The 20,674-nt window shown below is 48.2% G+C and overlaps 1 protein-coding gene across 1 annotated transcript in view; it reads left to right on the top strand.

The window, feature by feature from the left end:
- LOC140430274 (eosinophil peroxidase-like) overlaps positions 1-20,674 on the top strand; it is a 93,089-nt gene that overhangs the window by 29,050 nt on the left and 43,365 nt on the right. Inside the window, exons 5-9 of the mRNA XM_072517697.1 lie at positions 80-212; positions 4,237-4,366; positions 4,463-4,669; positions 4,757-5,102; positions 9,835-9,995. Of these exons, the coding sequence (XP_072373798.1) occupies positions 80-212; positions 4,237-4,366; positions 4,463-4,669; positions 4,757-5,102; positions 9,835-9,995 (977 nt within the window). The remainder of the gene's footprint in view (positions 1-79; positions 213-4,236; positions 4,367-4,462; positions 4,670-4,756; positions 5,103-9,834; positions 9,996-20,674) is intronic.

Raw genomic sequence — 20,674 nt, 5'->3', positions numbered from 1 at the left:
GAATTAAACACATAGGGCAGTTTGCCTGATTGAGATCATAGCTTACAGCCTCTAATTGAGATGGTGTTTTGTTCCTCAGATCTGCTCAGCGCACACAATCTTAAGGCATTGGCTAAGGCGACAGGTTGCACTGCTCAGATGCGGCCAGTAACTTGCTCCAATTCCTGCCTACTGAACAAATATCGGAACATCACCGGTATCTGCAACAACAGGTACTGCACCAGCAGAAAGAACAATTTGGTCAATGGTGTTGTCAGACTTATCTGTTGCCAGGATAGTCCCTCAGTCAAGTGGCACAATTGGCAGCTTATTTTTAAGTTGATGAACTCAGGTGAAAGTCAATGACACAGGATACAAAGAACAAAAGAACAAAGATCAAAGTAAAGTACAGCAGCAACAGGAACAGGACCAGGAACAGGCCGGTCTCACCTAAAATCTTCAATGTTCGGGGTCCGTATCCCTCTATTCCCATCCTATTCAAGTATTTGTCAAGACGTCCCTTAAATGTCACTTTTGTACCTGATTCCACCACCTCCACTGGCAGCGAGTTCCAAGCCCTCACTACCCTCTGTGCAAATGATTTCCCTCGCACATCTCCTCTAAACTTTGCCCCTCACACCTTAAACCTATGTCCCCTAATAATTGGCTCTTCCACCCTGGGAAAAAGCTGCTGATTATCCACTCTGTCCATGCCCCTCGTAATCTTGTAGACTTCTATCAGGTCGCCCCTCAACCTACGTTGTTCCAGTGAGAACAAACCGAGTTTATCCAACCTCTCCTCAGAGCTAATGCCCTCCATACCAGGCAAACCTCTTCTGTACCCTCTCCAAAGCCTCCACATCCTTCTGGTAATGTGGCGACCAGGATTGAACATTATATTTCAAGTGTGGCCTAACTGAAGTTCTGTACAGCTGCAGCATGACTTGGCATGTATGCCTTATGCCTTCTTATCTACCATATGCCGTATGCCTTCTTATCTACCTTCTCCACCTGCGCAGCCACTTACAGTGACCTGTGACCTGTACACCCAGATCCCTCTGCCTGTCAATACTCTTAAGGGTTCTGCCATTTATTGTATATTTCCCACCTGTATTAGGCCTTCCAAAATGCAGTACCTCATATTTGTCCGGTTTAATCTCCATCTGCCATCTCTCTGCTCAAGTCTCCAAACGATCTGTATCCTGCTCTATCATCTGACAGTCCTCATCACTATCTGCAATTCCACCAACCTTTGTGTCGTCTGCAAACTTGCTAATCAGACCAGTTACATTTTCCTCCAAATCATTTATATATACTACAAACAGCAAAGGTGCCAGCACTTATCCCTGCAGACACTAGTCATAGCCCTCCAATCAGAAAAGCACCATTTCACTGCTACCCTCTGTCTTCTACAACTGGGCCAGTTCTGTATCCATCTTGCCAGCTCACTCTGATTCCGTGTGACTTCACCTTATGTACCAGTCTTCCATGAGGGACCTTGTCAAAGGCCTTACTGAAGTCCATGTAGGCAACATCCACTGCCCTGCCTTCATCAATCATCTTCGTCACTTCCTCTCAAAACTCAATCAAGTTAGTGAGACACGATCTCTCTATCACAAAACCATGCTGCCTATTGCTAATATGCCCATTGCCTTCCAAATGGGAGTAAACCCTGTCTCAAAGAATCCTCTCCAATAATTTCCCTATCACTGATGTAAGGCTCATCGGCCTGTAATTTCCTGGATTATCCTTGCTACCCTTCTTAAACAAAGGGACAACATTAGCTATTCTCCAGTCCTCTGAGACCTCACCTGAAGCCAGTGTGAATACAAATATTTCTGTCAAGGCTCCCTCCCATGTCTCCCTCAGTATTCTGGGGTAGATCCCATCAGGCCCTGGGGGCTTATCTACCGTAATGTTTTTCAAGACGCCCAACACCTCATCCCTTTTGATCTCAATGTGACCTAGACTATCTACACACTCTTCCCCAGACTCATCATCCACCAAGTCCTTCTCTTTGGTGAATACTGATGAAAAATACTCATTTGAAAAGAGGATGAGAAATGAAGAGATAATGATGAGTGATACCAAGCTTAGATTTCAAGAGCCTGAAAGGAGATGAGAAATCTCACAAGGGGGAAGGCAACTGTCTGGTTACCGCAGCAGAAAGCATGGAATCCTTCCCTGATTTATTTTAAGAAGGAAAACCATCACTAATCTTGATTCCAAAGAAGGGTTTCAGGTAAACTAAAGCATTGGGCTGAGGGAGCAATGTATCGACAGAGGTTTCACCTTTTTGCTGAGGTGTTAAACTGAGGTTCTCTGTCAACATAAAAAAACGCCCATGGGCACTTTTCCAAGAAGAATAAGTTCTCCCAATATCCTGGGCACCATTCAGCCCTTAACCAGTACCGAGGCAAATTTATTGGTTATTCTTCTCACTGATGTTTGTGGCACCTGTGTACACTGAGTGACTTCTTCTTCTCAGTTTTCTTGAAGAAGATCTTGGGCAGTCTACCCAGCACAGAAATTGAAATTTCCGAGAGGGACAATGAATCATAGTGCCCATATTACTTGAACAAGGAACAACTTTCAGGTGGATAGCTCTCAGTGGATCAGGGCTAGCCTCTGCCTCTGTTGATCCTCTGAGAAGACCTCCAGCAGCACAGTCTCCTGAATACTTTCTTCACCACAATTCGCAGCACCCAGTGTATTGGGTGTGCAGGTGTTCACTGATTTTCTGACACATGCTCACAGCCAGTTGTTTTTGAAAACTCACCACTATTCTTAGAAGTCCCCCTATACCAAAAAGGGCCGACATTCTAAATGGTGATCAGGGATTCTCACTCCCCGACTCTGATGCAAGCTTCAGTGGGTGCTATTCAGGTCAAACTATATTTTCAAGTTATCCCCCGGTATAACCCATACCTTCACCGAAGATTTCATCTACTTACCACTTAGTAGCATCGATCCTGGGTCCCGCATTGCTAAGTAAATAAAGTAGACTAATAACCACTGTTTCAGGTTAAAACTTTTAAGTTATTTTATTATTATATATATTTTTTTCTTTTTAAAAGATGCAATCACTGTCTTTACAGAAAAGTAAAAAGATCTTGCTTCTGGATCCTTCTGGTTGGTTAAAGGGACCTTCAGGCCCAACTTGACAATCAATCTTCTTTAAAGTCTGGTCTTCCTTAGATGTATTGAGCTATTTTAGCTCGGCTGCTTTGCCCTGTCTCTTTCCCATGACCGAGCTGACTGTAATGTGTCTCTGCTTCTCCCCTCTCTCCCTCTGAGTTCTGCTTCTGGTAGTTCCTGCCCTGGTCTCTTGGTTTATATTCGCTTTCAAACAATTAAGTTTTTATGATGTTATTGTAAAGTAACTCTTATTTTCTTTGATTGTAAAAAGAATCTTTGATCTAAACCTTTTAATCCAACTAAGTATTCATTTTGACATGACTTCACCTCATTGACCTGATTACATTGTTTCCTTTGTGATGTTCAAAATGCTTTGACTTCAAGAGGTGTTACTTTTAATTCCTGTCATTTCTATCATTTTATTTTCCAATTGTGTCCTCAGTTCATAATTTTGACTTTGATTTTGGCTTTAAATTATGTTTCTCGTAGACTGATAAACCTGGCATTAGCAAATTTTCACACCTAGAATTATCACCAAATTCAACTGAACCTCATCCATTCTTTACCAGATCTTTACTAAGATAGTTACTTTCAATGAAGGTGTGAGTCATTGTTTTTGGCTTCATTCAAAATCCTGTTTGTCTTGTTTGCTAAACCTGATGAACAAGGCTATCTGCATTTTACAATCCTTCCCTGGCAGCTGCTGTTAACCCTTTGTGGGATCTTTCCCTGTATCCTCTCATGTTTCTCTCAGACCAGATATTGCCAGACTTCCATGTTTCAAATGACACATCTTTCCATATTTTCAATAACACAGTGGAAGCTTGCAGAGTCCGGCTGTGGTGTGGAGATCTGTTCTTGACCTGGAGCATGTCTTATTGACCTCACCAGATGTGATTAATGTGAAAGCATAGCTTCCGCCATGCTGGGATTTCACAATATCTCTTATAATGTGCTGGTTAATAAGTATAAGTATGTCCCCACCAATAGATGTTCTCCCTTTTACTTTGCAAATGTAGCTTGTTCCCTGAGAGCTTTGGGGACAACCTGCATTACATTTCTTCAAATATCTGTTCACCACAACTAAATAACCATTCATTGTATTTTTTTTGACTCTAGGCAGAAACCCTGGTTGGGGGCATCAAACACGCCATTTGCTCGATGGATAGATGCAGAATACGAAGATGGGTACTCAATTCCAAGAGGATGGAACGAAAGCAAGGAGTATAATGGGTTCCCCTTACCACCGGTATGTAGTGGGGCATGCTGAGGTGAGGTGGGTATATAGAGATGATCATGCTATCATGAAAACAAAAGAATTTATGATTGTATTGGTTTTTTCCAGGTTAGGAAAGTGTCGACTGAAATCCTGCACACCCGCAATGAGAACATTTCTCTCGACAGCATGTATGCCCACATTCTGGTGGAATGGGGGCAGTGGATTGACCACGATATCGACCTGGCACCACAAACTGCCAGTTCCTCTTCCTTTAACGACAGCAGTGACTGTTCATTATCATGTCACAACAGAGGCCCGTGCTTCCCAATAAAGGCAAGTATCTGTCCTGAATCATCCATGTATGCTTTGATGCGATATTTGAACTTTTGCTTACAGTCTGATTAAATCTGAATATTTCAGATCCCCGATGATGACCCCCGTGCAGGTAAAGGCAAGATGTGCATGCCATTCTTCCGTTCTGCACCAACATGTGGAATCTCCACAGAGACTCTCCAACCCAGACAACAAATGAATAGCATCACTTCCTTTGTGGATGCCAGCATGGTTTACGGGAGCACAGGCTCCCTAGCACGGAAACTGAGGAACCTAACCAATGATCTCGGGTATCTGGCCATTAACCAGGAGTACTCTGATGATGGCCTAGCCTACCTACCCTTCATGAGCAAGAAACTTCAAAACCCTTGTGCGCTGACCAGAAACCAATCGCTGACCGCAAACACGTCAGACATTCCATGTTTTCTGGCAGGTAAATCCACAACAAGGCACAGGTGCCACAAATTTATCATTGTAATGTGAAAGAGAAAGGTACTGAGATTAGAGATAGGTCACGGGGGGTAGTATTTTGCAACCTAGAGGACCTGAGTCTCCTACATTACTAATACAAATTATTCAATGTTTATTTAAGAAAGAAAATAGAGGTTTTATTAAGCAGGAATTCAGCATATAAATGTGTATAAAACAGGGTAGCAAAGTCTCCTGTAACCATAAAATGTTATGCCCAATGATTTCTGCAGAAGTATTTTCATGATTCTTTGCCCTATTCGTACCCTTGATTCCTGAATTCCCAACAGCTCTCGATGTTCCGTTTCAAGTTTCTTCCAAAATTGTTTCTTTCTGTTATCTCATGCCAATCTTCTTAAAAGTTCCTTAAAAAGATACCTTTAAGGAACAACTCTTTGCCCTTCTTTATTGTGCAGTGTAACTTCTCGTCTTTCTTCTGAACAACATAATCTACTTTCAAAGTTTTTTCTTGATCATTAACCGTCCATGCGGCTCTTCTGTCTCATCCTTTTGGATTCAAGAACTTTGTTTTATGCCATCCTCCGGATTCCTTCAGGTTTTTGTCCCATGGACTTTCAGTCCAATGATTCATAGGTATCTCGTCCCTTAACAGTATCGTCTTCCCATGCGTTTATAGATCTGTGAAGTGTCATGTGTAAGGAGTTACAGCTCCTCATTTTGAATTCAGTGCTGATTTGGTACCTACACTTTGAAAATATATTTAAATATGTTGTGTCATGGTTGTTGATTGTGGATCTATCTGTTAATCTCTGGTGTTTTTTGCCTAATTGTCATTACAAAATTGCATTTTCACTTTCTTCCTTTAATACTTACCTGGGTAGAATTGCCATTGCATCAAACTGGTGTTCTGGCTGTAGTCGCTAGTTTGATGGAGATCCCACTCTCTTCCGCCTCGAGGGTAAGATTTTGATAGACTGCTATAGGATTAAACTGACGCTGGAATGCTATTTCCTGATCACAGGAGTACTGATCATGGCCTCCTAACTTCAACATATGTTGGTTACCCCTTACTTCCCAATGTTTTTGACAATCAAGCAGCACCTTTCTGAGCCATTTCCAGTGTCCCCTGCATGGCCACCAGACTTCCACACTATAGAGTACCCCTTGGTCTTGATACTGTGACCTCCTCACTAGTGACAGGTTCCCAGTGACTATTAAATATTGTCCTTAGATCCACTTCCAACTAATGCTCCATCAAGCTGCACTTGTCCCAAGTTACTCTTACACTCTGACCTCTAACAAACTACTCAAAGGTTTGATTCTGCCATTACTCACGTACACATTTTATTTACGATTGTATAGTTCCACCTTTAGAATGTTTCTTGATTTAAACCACAGACCATCAGTCCAGTGAATAAGACAATAACCTAATGGATTAGTAGCTGATAGGAATGAGTAGAAGTGAGCCTTAGAGCTCCAAACACCTTTGTTCATTTCCCAGTCTGTGCCACGTTGTCTGATCAGATTTGGAGTGTCTGTTGTGGTGCTACAATCAGCTTCACTGCCTAACAGCATTGAGGAAACAAAAAATCAGCCCTGTGCTTATCAGTGATCTCCATTGCGAAATTCTTCCACTGCGTTGACTTCCCAGTGAAAGTTCACTGAAAGTGTGGTGAACGTATTATAGTAACCATTCACCACTGTACTACATTGTATCACCCTGTTGCCCATGTTCGTGCCCTTGTGGGCTCCACCCCTGGCTCCGCCCCCTTGAGGGGAGGTATAAAGAGCAGCTGCCCTGTAGGGGGCTCTCATAGCAGAGCAGTCGCAGGCAGGCACTGTTCTAGTTGATTAAAGCCTCTGTTCACTTCTATTCTCTGTTTCAAGTGAATTGATGGTCTCATCAATTTAATCAACTACAACACCGCAATGGAATCAGCCCTCAAACCTGACCGACTGGAACTCGACCTGCAGGCCGCGGAAGCCAAAGGCTTACCTCGCCGCCTCCTCCTCGCCCTCCGTCACTGATGATCAGAAGCTGAGCCTCCTCCACGCCCAGGTGAGCCATCGAATCTTCGTACAACTCGCGGAAGTGACCACATATGCAGACGCCCTCGCGATGCTGAAGCGCCTATACGTGAGGCCGGTGAACGAAGTGTACGCACGGCATCTCCTCACCACTCGCCGCCAACGCCCTGGGGAATCGCTGGAGGAGTACCTACACGACGTCAAAGTCCTCGCGCGAAGCTGCAACTACAAGGCCGTCACGGCCTCCCAACACATGGAACTCGCCGTCCGGGATGCCTACGTGGCTGGAGTCCGGTCCAACTAAGTCAGACAGTGCCTGCTCGAGAAGGGCGCCCTCAACCTAGAAGAGACAGTAAAACTAACCACCTCCCTAGAAGTAGCGTTCCAAAGCCTCAACGCTTTCCCGTCCGATCACGCGACCCCTCGTGGACCCACGACCAGAGAGTAGCCCAGGCCTGTGCTGCGTGGCTACCCGCCCAACCTGGGGGGCTACCCTGCTATTTCTGCGGCCAGCACCCCAGGCAACGCTGCCTGGCTCGGAACGCGAACTGCAGCGACTACGGCAAGAAAGGACACTTTGGGTCCAAGTCCTCCAAATCGCAGGCCAGACTCTTGGACTCACAGGCCCGCAGACCCCGCAGTGTGGCTGCGTGCCTGCCGGCTCCGCCCCCTCCGGACGCATCATCTGCCTCGTGTTGTCCGTGGGGGCAGCCATCTTCAACTCCGCACAACACGTGTGACTCACGGGGGCCGCCATCTTGGATGCCATCTTCTTTGCCGCCCAACACGTGCGACCAACAGGGGCCGCCACCTTGGCCGCCATCTGCAACGCCGCCCGACACGTGCAACCGACAGGGGCAGCCATCTTGGGACCACCCCACCATCTCTGACCATGCCAGCTACCCGCAACTCGGCGTGGTCACCCTCAACCAGTCATGCCCAAAGCACCTCCGGAACTCCATGATGACTGTCCGGGTCAATGGACATGAAACACCTTGCCTGTTTGACTCCGGGAGCATGGAGAGCTTCATTCACCCAGACACAGTAAGGCGCTGTTCGCTCCAAATCTCCCCCGCACTTCAAACAATCTCCCTCGCTTCCAGATCGCACTCAGTGCAGATCCGGGGGTACACCAAAGCGGACCTCGCAATACAAGGCGTAGCATATGCAAACGTTAAGCTATACGTATTCCCCGATCTCTGTGCTCCTCTTCTGTTGGGACTGGACTTCCAGTGCAACCTCAGGAGCCTGACCCTGAAGTTCGGCGGGCCTCTACCCCCTCTCACCGTATGTAGCCTCGCGACCCTGAAGGTCAATCCTCCCCGCTCTTCGCAAATCTCACCGCCGACTGTAAACCAGTCGCCACCAGAAGCAGGCGGTACAGCATCCAGGACAGGACTTTTATCAGGTCCGAGGTACAGCGGCTATTGCGGGAAGGGATCATCGAGGCCAGTAATAGCCCCTGGAGAACTCAGGTGGTAGTTGTCAGGACCAGGGAAAAGAACCGGATGGTTGCAGACTACAGCCAAACCATAAACCGGTACACGCACCTCGATGCGTACCCCCTCCCCCGGATAGCGGACATGGTTAATCAGATCGCACAGCGTGTTCCAGAGTAAAGAGCAGCTGCCCTGTAGGCGGCTCTCATAGCAGAGCAGTCGCAGGCAGGCATTGCTCTCGTTGATTAAAGCCTCTGTTCACTTCTATTCTCTGTCTCGAGTGAATTGGTGGTCGCATCAGAAAGGTCTCCCAACACTTCCGGTTTGCATTTTCACACTCACATCGGGTGCGCAGAGCCGGAGAATTCCCAGCTCCATGAACTCAAGAGTGATCAACTCAAAAGTTGAAAGAGTGGTCTGAAAGTTCAGATTTGGGTCTCCAGCACTATTTTCACAAAGACAGAGAGCCTCTGCTTTGCGTGAAAATTCAGGCCTTGCTCTCTATGCACAAGAAAGGCACCAGAGTGCTCCTATATGCCAGCAAAGCAGCAATGTCTTCTGGAAACAGGAAGAGAAGATTAGCATACAAAGAATGGGAGATGCTGAAATCGCAGTTCACAGCGCAACACCATCGAATGAGGCATGACTCAATGGTAGAGACCAGCAGTTCCATCAGGTTAGGCCTGAACAGTCTGGAGTTGGAACCAACTCTTTGTAAGTTAAAAAAAAAATTGAGAGTCCCCAATTATCTTTTTTCCCAATTAAGGGGCAATTTAGCATGGCCAATCCACCTAACCTGCACATTCTTTTGGGTTGTGTGGGTAAGATCCACACAAACACGGGGAGAATGTGCAAACCCGACGCAGACAGTGACCTGGAGCCAGGACTGAAGCCGGGTCCTCAGTGCCCTGGGCAGCAGTGCCAACCACTGCGCCACCATGCCGCCCTAACTCTTTGTAAATTTACCAACTTCTACGAACACCCCACTGTGAGAATTTAATGTTCCTGCTGGAGATAATAGCAGAGTGTTAACCAAAGTGACCTTCAGCCCATAGATCTGAAAAAAAACCCCAAACAATTTATACCTATAAATAATGCAAAATGTTATACACTCATATTTCAGTGACCTTGAAGGCCAGTTTTTTGCAGCAGGCCCATTCAAATTTGACAGCAATAGAATTGGCATTCTGCAGCAAGACTGCCCCTTTTCTGTAGTACTCGAGAATTTTAACGCTATCTAAATTTTCTTTGTATACTTCTGTTATGCAGGAGATTCCCGAACAAACGAACATTTAGGGTTGCAGATACTGCACATAATCTTCTTACGAGAGCACAATCGAATAGCATCGGAACTGCATCAGCTGAATCCGCACTGGAGTGGAGAGACCCTGTACCAGGAAGCACGGAAAATCATTGGAGCCTACCAGCAGGTAAGGAAGAGGACTGCTATTGGCAAGATAGGGATCCCTGTACAGTTCAAGAGATTTCTTTACCCCTTTACTCAGATACTTGTCGACTGTGTAGCAATTCTGCTTGAGATTGGGGCTACATGACTTTCTTCAATGCTTGCGTCTAAGCTGCTCTTTAGCCAGCTGTCAGAGATATCCGAGAGGTGCCTCAGTGAAGTTTCTTTCTCCAATGATGAATATAATATACTTGTAGATAATGATCACGACAAGACTGCATTGTAAATTAGCTTTCGAATTGACTAACCACAGTTTCTGTACTAATGAATGGAGCTACATCCATCAATTTATAAAAATTGTGCAAAGTTACCTAATATGAAATAACATCAGTTCCATTTACTTAACAGCCAGCATGACATCTTGCATAGAAGCATAACTGCCAGCACTCTGGTTTTGTGATGGGGCAGGATGTGTACACTACAAGAGACAGTGGTTGCTTTCTGCCGCCAAAATAAAAGATACAGGAAAAACCTAGCAGGTCTGGCAGCATCTATAGGGAGAGAAAACCGAGATAATGTTTCGAGTCCATTTGACTTTTCATCAGAATTAGAGGGAGAGGGGAAGTGTGTTAGATATTAAACTGTAGTCGTGAGAGATTACAACAAAATGTAGCAACCTCAAGAACACAAGGCAGATGGCCTGGTGTGGGAGGGGAGCGGACGGAGTAGGTTTTTGCATTGAGGCAACACATGTTCGGCACTTTTTTTAAAAAGGATGAATGATGGAGGAGAAAGGTCACGGTCTAAAAGTTAAATTTTCTGTGAGCCTGGGTGGAGTTTCAGGCAGATGTCAAATGGAGCCATGACAGGAGCTGTTCCTGATAAATATGTAGCATTTGTGACCTCCTGGACGTGGGACATCCCGGCGATGGCAGAGAAACTTGCTGCCCAGGCAGCTTGTTGGGTTTGGTTCATGTCAAAGTTGATGTAGTTCTCTGCCCGGGCATACAGGGCATCCATAACCTATTGAATGCATCTGTGGGCTGTAGCCTGCAAGATTCCGCACAGGTCCCCGCTCGAGTCCTAGAATGATCCCAAGGCATAAAAGTTCAGGGCTGCAGTGACGGCCACCGGGAGTGAGTGTCCTCCCTCTCCAAGTGGCACCAAGTCCACGAGGACATGGCACAGATGTCGCATCTCTCCTTGTTGAGGTGGAGCCTCCTGCGGCACTCGCTGTCCGTCATCTGTTCAAACGACTATGACACCTGTACACCCTGGGCTGTTATGTGACTCACCCTCTGGGTCCCTCCCTAGACTGGTGGGCGGCCAGGGCCTCAGGGTGTGGGGCGGGGGCCGGCATATGGGCCACCACCTCAAGCATCTGCAGCTCTGCTGCTGCCGCCGTCTCCAGGTTCTGGTCGCCCGGCCTAGCAGCAGCACCACTAGGGCAACATCTGCGTTCAATATCCTTGCCAGAGCGTTCAATATCTGTAAGGGAGTCAGAGAGGGTGTTAGACGTTTTTATATATCTTTGATTTATTCAGGCCAGGCTTGCGATGGAAGGCTCTCTACTTGCCTCGATGAGTGCAGCTCCAGCAACATAAGAGGCTTGACACCATCCTGGAACAAAGCACACCCAGCCACCGCCTTAAAAATTCACTCCCTCTACCACCGATGTATAGTGGCAGCAATGTGTACCATAGAAACTAGGAGCAGGAGGAGGCCATTCGGCCCTTTGAGCCTGCTCCGCCATTCGTTATGATCGTGGCTGATCATCCAACTCAATGGCCTGGTCCCACCTCCCTCCACCATGACCTTTGATCCCCTTCGCCACAAGTGCGATATCTAACTGCTTCTTCATAAAATGCAGAGCAAGATTTTCCATTTCTGAGACTAATGTTAGGCCGACGCAAAATTCGTGGACTTTCACGACAACAAAGCCGGCACCGAACCTGGATCGATTCAGCAACTGAGGAGGAGCTAGCACCGACATCACGTGGAACACAATCGATTCCAATGTAAAATGGTGCCGGATTCGCCGGGTCCGTGATTGACCCTCGGGAGGCTGACAAGCTGCAGCCACATAGACACCTTACACTCCCTACACACAGTTATCACAGCCAAAAGGATGGCACTGGTTGCACTGGAGCGTGCCCATACAGCTGATGGGTTGGCTGGGGCCAGAGGGCACTTAGCGGGGTGGCCTTGGGGGCCATCTATACGACCCATGTTCACAGTGGGCTGTTAGCAGAGTGTGCAGCTGCATGGCTGCCTTGCCGGCTGCAGTAATGGTGTTCCGTACCCGTCCACCCCTGCCTCACAGCCCACCTCCTGGCCACCCTCCGCTACTTCTCCCAAACCTGGCAGAAGCCGCCCCCCCCCCCCCCCCCACCCCCCCCTTGCCGGCCTGCGGCACAACTGACAGCAAATTATACCGATGTTGGACACTTTCCGTACACCCCCCCCTCTCTCTCTCTCTCTCCCTCAGCAGCCAACATGCCTGTTTCTCGATTTTTAAAAGCACAAGTGAACCATGCAGTCAGGAACTCTGCCCATCGGAGATGGGGCATAGCAGAGGCCAGGTGAATACCAGGTCAGGCCCACTAATGATATTCAAACGGTGCTTACTGTACATGCGTTCCGGAACGCATTAATGCCTCTGTCGCGGTTGCGTCAAATCGCCGCCCACGACGATTTTAGCGTTGGAACCTATTCTCTGCCCAATCGCATTTCGCGATTTCAGCATCAGCCAACGGAGAATCCCGTCCACAACTTTTTGCCCTCAACTATTTTCTATGGTAATCAGGCCGGCATGAATGGAATGATGTGCTACTGAATACTTTGTACGAGAAATTTGCTATCTGCTCAGAAAATCCTTGATGTGTTGGGTACTCTGGATCTGTGGAGACTGCGTTTACCTTAGCAGTAACATAGACAGGCTACCAACACTTGTAATAGTACAACTCTATTTTATTTAACTAAGAGCTGTTAAACACACTTGCACTGTGGGTCGACATTATGTTAGATTGACTAAAGATCTATGCCTAACCTGACCAGCCTATACTGCTAGCACATGGTGGATGTTTGTGCTACTGACTGCGGGCTCTGTCTGCCTCAGAGGCTGCATCCCGAATCAGCGGGAAAACTAGTGCCCTCTGTCTTTATAGTGACCGTGCCTTAATTGGTGATAGGCTGCTGTGTTGTGTGTGTTGATTGGTCTTGCAGTGTGTCAGTCAGTGTGTGTCTCTGCACCATCATATACTGATGTGTATATTATGACATCCTCGCTTTTCTAAAAAAAATGTGTGTTCGTGGCAATAAATAATGTAGTATGCGAATTTTCCTAATTATGTGTGGCACATGCGAGCATATTTACAGGACTATGTACAGAAACTCTAAGATATTTACATTGGAAGGTGTCGAGTGCAGATGGACAGTATGTAACACAAAAAAAACTAGAACAACAGTATGTACAAACCAGTGAGTTAATCAAACAGGGTAACGAAACAATCAGTTCATGAGTTCAAAGAGTCCATGAATTCAGGCAGTTCATAAATTCAGTCTCTGAGGTGGGGACGAATTCTGGTTGACCGCCTCAAGGGTGGGTCAGGAGCCGCCTGTTCTGGAATGGGTTGGACTGTGTCAGACTCAGAGGGTGGCAGAGCGAAAGGGAGATCTGCAAAGTCCGTGACGGGTTCGTCATGACGGCGAGGCAGGACCTGATGATCTGGTGGCGAGCGAGGAAGGAGTCATAGTCCCCACCTATTTCGGAGAAGAAGAGAGCGGTCTTGTAGACGAACCAAAAATGACCTGGGGGCCACTTGTCTGAGCACCACAGCGGTGGCGGACCAACCACCATCGGGAAGTTGGACACGGACCTCGTCATCAGGAGGCAGAGCAGGGAGATCCGTGGCGCCGGTGTTGTGTGCCGATTTGTGTTGGGCCCGAGACAACTGCATTCAACGAAGGACTGGAAGGTTGTCCAAGTCCGGGACATGAATGGTCGGCACCGTTGTCTGCAGCGTGCGATTCATCAACAATTGAGCCGGTGACAGGCCGGTGGACAATGGAGCTGATCTGTAAGCAAGCAGGGCGAGGTAAAAATCGGATCCTGCATCGGCCGCCTTGCACAGGAGTCGTTTGACAATGTGCACCCCCTTTTCAGCTTTGCCATTGGATTGGGGGTGATGGGGACTGGACGTGACATGTGTGAAGTTGTATCGTTTGGCAAAATTGGACCACTCCTGACTGGCAAAACACGGGCCCATGTCGGACATGTCCGTGAGCGGGATGCCATGGCGAGCGAAGGTTTCCTTGCACGCACGGATGACCGCAGTTGAGGTGAGGTCGTGTAGCCTAACTACCTGCGGGTAGTTTAGGAAATAGTCCACTATGAGGACGTAGTCCCGGCCAAGTGCATGGAACAGGTCGATGCCCAGTTTGGTCCAGGGGGACATGACCAACTCATGGGGTTGCAAGGTCTCCCTTGGCTGAGCAGGCTGGAAACGCTGGCATGTTGGGCAGTTAAGAACGCGTTGGCAATGTCCTCGTTGATTCCAGGCCAGTACACTGCCTCACAGGCCTGTCGGCGGCATTTCTCCACTCCCACAGGTGGCCCTCATGAAGCTGCTCAAGGATGAGGTTCCGCATACTGTGCGGGATGACGATCCTGTCCAGCTTTAGTAAAATTCCATCTACTACCTCCAGGTCATCTTTAATGTTATAGAATTGAGGGCATTGGCCCTTTAGCCACCCGTCTGTCAGGTGGCGCATGACACGTTGGAGCAGGGGATCGTTGGCCGTCTCACGCCGAATCTGGATGAGTCGTTCGTCCATGGCAGGCAGATTGGATGCGGCGAATGCCACCTGAGCATCAATTTGGCACACGAAGCCCGCTGGGTCGCAGGGTGTGGTGACAGATCGGGAGAGTGTATCGGCGACGATGGGCTCCTTACCCGGGGTGTAGACGAGTTTGAAGTCGTACCGACTGAGTTTAACGAGAATGCACTGCAGGCGTGGCGTCATGTCGTTAAGGTCTTTTTGAATGATATTGACCAGTGGCCTGTGGTCTGTCTTGACTGTGAACTTTGGGAGTCCATAGACACAGTCATGGAATTTGACGACTCCGGTAAGAAGGCCCAGGCACTCTTTTTCAATTTGTGCATAGCGCTGTTCAGTGGGCGTCATTGCACGTGACGCATATGCGACAGGAGCCCATGAGGAGGCGTTGTCACATTGAAGGAGCACTGCTCCAATGCCGGACTGACTGGAATCCGTGGAGATCTTTGTTTCTTTGGCTGGATCGAAAAATGCCAACACCGGGGCCTTGGTCAGCTTCGCCCTGAGTTCCTGCCATTCTTGTTCGTGGGCGGGGAGCGATTGGAACTCGGTTGTCTTCTTAACCAGGTTCCTGAAAGCCGTGGTGTGGGAGGCGAGGTTAGGGATGAATTTCCCCAGGAAATTGACCATGCCCAGGAAGCGGAGGACAGCCTTCTTGGCCTCCAGTGTCTTCATGGCCTTAATGGCAGATACCTTGTCAGTATCCGGCTGCACGCCAAACTGTGAAATTTGGTCTCCGAGGAATTTAGCTTCTGTTTGACCAAAGGAGCATTTGGCCCTGTTGAGGTGGAGGCCATGCTCATGGATTCGTCGGAAGACGCGTTGGAGGCGATCAATGTGCTCCTGCGGGGTGGTAGACCAGACGATGATGTCGTCCACATATACACGAACCCCTTCGATACCTTCCATCACCTGCTCCATTATTCTGTGGAACACTTCCGATGCAGAGATGATGCCAAATGGCATCCGGTTGTAGCAATACCGGCCAAATGGGGTGTTAAAGGTGCAGAACGTCCGACTGGATGCGTCTCAGCAGGTTTGGCAGCATCTGTAGGGAGAGAAAGAGTGAACATTTCGCGTCCGTTAACTCTTTGTCAAAGACTCGGACAGCAACATTTCAGAACCAAGTAAACTATTTAGTTATTACAAAATTTGTTTTTTTTACCTATCATCAAAGAGTACAGCAAGTAAAAAATATTTGTTTCAAGATTCTTCAATTACCCTGCATCTATACACACATCCATACGTCCAATGAAGCCATGAGAGAAGCAGTTCCTGATAAATTCTCAGCCTCGGTTCCTTAAACTAAGATTGTACAGAATATTTTCATCTGAAAATCATAAAGTCATGGATTTCTTCACAGTTAACCAAAAAATGTTCAAAACCAATAAGCCACACCATAAAAAAGCAAAGGAAATTCCAGGAATATTTGCTCTCTTTAGTACAGCATTATACGGGGTTAAGATCTCTGATGCACACCTTTGCACAGACTTTTCTCCTATGACATATTGCAAAATGCTTCATTCAAAACCCGCCCAAAGTTTATTTTTATATATCTTTGATTTATTCATCTACAAGATACAGGTCAGGCTTACAACATAGAATTTACAGTGCAGAATGAGACCATTCGGCCCATCGAGCCTGCACCGGCCCTTGGAGAGGGCACCCCACTTAAGCCTACAATTCCGCCCCATACCCGTAACTCAGCAACCCCACCCAACCCCTTTGGACACGAAGGGCAATTTAGCATAGCCAATCCATCTAACCTGCGGGTCTTTGGACTGTGGGAGGAAACTGGAGCTCCCGGAGGAAACCCACGCACACACGGGGAGAACGTGCAGACTCCGCACAGACAGTGACCCAGCGGGGAATCGAACCTGGGACCCTGGAGCTTGCGATGGAATGCTCTCCACTTGCCTCGATGAGTGCAGCTCCAGCAACGTAAGAGGCTTGACACCATCCTGGAACAAAACATACCCATCTACCACCTTAAAAATTCACTCCCTCCACTACTGATGTACAGTGGCAGCAATGTGTACCATAGAAACTAGGAGCAGGAGGAAGCCATTTGGCCCTTCGAGCCTGCTACGCCATTCGTTATGATCGTGGCTGATCATCCAACTCAATAGCCTGATCCTGCCACTCATGTCCTTTGATCCTCTTCACCCCAAGTGCTATATCCAGCTGCTTCTTGAAAACATACAGGGTTGTATTCTCCATCCTCCGTTTCAGCGGCAGTGCACTCACACCAGCGAATTTCCTGAAGGAGTGGGCGCGCACAATGGGAAACTCCATTGGCGGGCTGGCAGGACGGAGTGTCCCGTTGCCGGCGAGAACACGGCACGCCAGAAAATAGGTGCGGCGGGACAGAGAATCCCACTCACAATCTTTTGCCCTCTACTGTTTTCTGTGGTATCGAAGTCCACAGGATGACATGAATGGAATGACGTGCTACTTAACACCTTGTACTGAACGTTTGCTGTCTTCTCAGAAACTCCTCTCATCTACTTCAAAATAGAAAGACTCGGACAACAACATTTCATTCAGTCTATAATCAAGTAAGCTATTTTGTTATTACAAAACATGGGCGTCATTCTCCGACCCCCTGCCGGGTTGGAGAATCGCCAGGGGCTGCCGTGAATCCCGCCCCCGCCGGTTGCCGAAGTCTCCGGTACCGGATATTCGGCAGGGGCGGGAATCGGGCCGCGCCAGTTGGCGGGCCCCCCTGCTGGATTCTCCGGCCCGGATGGGCCGAAGTCCCGCCGATAAATTGCCTGTCCCGCCGGCGTGGATTAAACCACCTTTTGAACGGCAGGACAAGGCGGCGTGGGCGGGCTCCGGGGTCCTGGGCGTGGGCGTGGGCGGGGCGATCTGGCCCCGGGGGGTGCCCCCACGGTGGCCTGGCCCGCGATCGTGGCCCACCGATCCGCGGGCGGGCCTTTGCCGTGGGGGCACTCTTTCCCTTCCGCCTCCGCCACGGTCTCCACCATGGCGGAGGCGGAAGAGACTCCCTCCACCACGCATGCGTGGGAAACTGTCAGCGGCCGCTGACGCTCCTGCGCATGCGCCGCCCGGGGATGTCATTTCCGCGCCAGCTGGAGGGGCAACAAAGGTCGTTTCCGCCAGCTGGCGGGGCGGTAAGTCTTCCGGCATCGGCCTAGCCCCTCAATGTTGGGGCTCGGCCCCCAAAGATGCGGAGCATTTCGCACCTTTTGGGCAGTGTGATGCCCGTCTGATTGGCGCCATTTTGGGCACCAGTCGGCGGACATCGCGCCGTTTCGGGAGAATTTCGCCCCTGGTTTTTGTTACCTGACAGCAAAGAATACAGCAAATAAAAAATAATTGTTTCAAGATTATGCAATTAGCCTGTGAAACACACACTCAAGTTTCACCTCCAGACCCACATAAGGAGTCACCAACCTTCGGGTGCCTCTTCTAATCTTCATGGCATCTTTCAAGTCCACTTTGCTTCAAGTCTGCTCCCTTTGCAGCTCTTTCTTTAAACTTGGAGCTCTCTTTAACTTTACTTCTGGAAGTCCTAGGACCTTTCTCCTGTCCCCGTAGCTGTGTCTGACTCAGTGGGCCTCCGTAATGGTCCCCCTGCTCAGGTTACCTGAACTGTAGTTTGCGTCACTTGGCCGAGGTTTGGTCCTTTGAGGCTTTTTCTGCTGCAGAAGCGTGCAGGGCTGTTCCCAAGCTGAAGGAACAAAAGAAGACAGATTGTTTGTGTGCCGGCCAGTTCCCATCTGGTGCATGTGCAAAAGACCCAAGTGAGGCTGCTATTATTTACAATTTACATGGATGATTTGGAGTTGGAGACCAAGTGTAATGTGTCAAAGTTTGCAGATTACACTAAAATGAGTGGTAGAGCCAAGTGTTCAGAGGATACTGAAAGTCTGCAGAGGGATACATAGAACATAGAACATAGAAAATACAGCACAGAACAGGCCCTTCGGCCCACGATGTTGTGCCGAACCTTTGTCCGAGATTAATCATAGATTATCATTGAATCTACAGTGCAGAAGGAGGCCATTCGGCCCCCTGAGTCTGCACCAGCTCTTGGAAAGAGCACCCTACCCAAACTCAACACTTCCACCCAACACCAAGGGCAATTTGGACATTAAGGGCAATTTATCATTGGCCAATTCACCTAACCCGCACATCTTTGGACTGTGGGAGGAAACCGGAGCACCCGGAGGAAACCCACACAGACACGGGGAGGACGTGCAGACTCCGCACAGACAATGACCCAAGCCGGAATCGAACCTGGGACCATGGATCTGTGAAGCAATTGTGCTATCCACAATGCTACCGTGCTGCCCTTAAGAACAAATAAATCTACACTATATCATTTTCCCGTAATCCATGTACCTATCCAACAGCTGCTTGAAGGTCACTAATGTTTCCGACTCAACTACTTCCACAGGCAGTGCATTCCATGCCCCCACTACTCTCTGGGTAAAGAACCTACCTCTGATATCCCTCCTATATCTTCCACCTTTCACCTTAAATTTATGTCCCCTTGTAATGGTGTGTTCCACCTGGGGAAAAAGTCTCTGACTGTCTACTCTATCTATTCCCCTGATCATCTTATAAACCTCTATCAAGTCGCCCCTCATCCTTCTCCGCTCTAATGAGAAAAGGCCTAGCACCCTCAACCTTTCCTCGTAAGACCTACTCTCCATTCCAGGCAACATCCTGGTAAATCTTCTTTGCACCTTTTCCAGAGCTTCCACATCCTTCCTAAAATGAGGCGACCAGAACTGTACACAGTACTCCAAATGTGGCCTTACCAAAGTTTTGTACAGCTGCATCATCACCTCACGGCTCTTAAATTCAATCCCTCTGTTAATGAACGCGAGCACACCATAGGCCTTCTTCACAGCTCTATCCACTTGAGTGGCAACTTTCAAAGATGTATGAACATAGACCCCAAGGTCTCTCTGCTCCTCCACAATGCCAAGAACTCTACCGTTAACCCTGTATTCCGCATTCATATTTGTCCTTCCAAAATGGACAACCTCACACTTTTCAGGGTTAAACTCCATCTGCCACTTCTCAGCCCAGCTCTGCATCCTATCTATGTCTCTTTGCAGCCGACAAAAGCCCTCCTTACTATCCACAACTCCACCAATCTTCGTATCATCTGCAAATTTACTGACCCACCCTTCAACTCCCTCATCCAAGTCATTAATGAAAATCACAAACAGCAGAGGACCCAGAACTGATCCCTGCGGTACACCACTGGTAACTGGGATCCAGGCTGAATATTTGCCATCCACCACCACTCTCTGACTTCTATCGGTTAGCCAGTTCGTTATCCAACTGGCCAAATTTCCCACTATCCCATGCCTCCTTACTTTGTGCAGAAGCCTACCATGGGGAACTTTATCAAATGCCTTACTAAAATCCATGTACACTACATCCACTGCTTTACCTTCGTCCACATGCTTGGTCACCTCCTCAAAGAATTCAATAAGATTTGTAAGGCAAGACCTACCCCTCACAAATCCGTGCTGACTATCCCTAATCAAGCAGTGTCTATCCAGATGCTCAGAAATCCTATCCTTCAGTACCCTTTCCATTACTTTGCCCACCACCGAAGTAAGACTAACTGGCCTGTAATTCCCAGGGTTATCCCTAGTTCCTTTTTTGAACAGGGGCACGACATTTGCCACTCTCCAATCCCCTGGTACCACCCCTGTTGACAGTGAGGACGAAAAGATAATTGCCAACGGCTCTGCAATTTCATCTCTTGCTTCCCATAGAATCCTTGGATATATCCCGTCAGGCCCGGGGGACTTGTCTATCCTCAAGTTTTTCAAAACGCCCAACACATCTTCCTTCCTGACAAGTATTTCCTCG

Source organism: Scyliorhinus torazame, chromosome 10, assembly GCF_047496885.1.
Source record: "Scyliorhinus torazame isolate Kashiwa2021f chromosome 10, sScyTor2.1, whole genome shotgun sequence".
NCBI lineage: Eukaryota > Metazoa > Chordata > Chondrichthyes > Carcharhiniformes > Scyliorhinidae > Scyliorhinus > Scyliorhinus torazame.
Note: the sequence above shows the minus strand (reverse complement) of the source record. Positions and strands in the feature narration are given on the sequence as shown.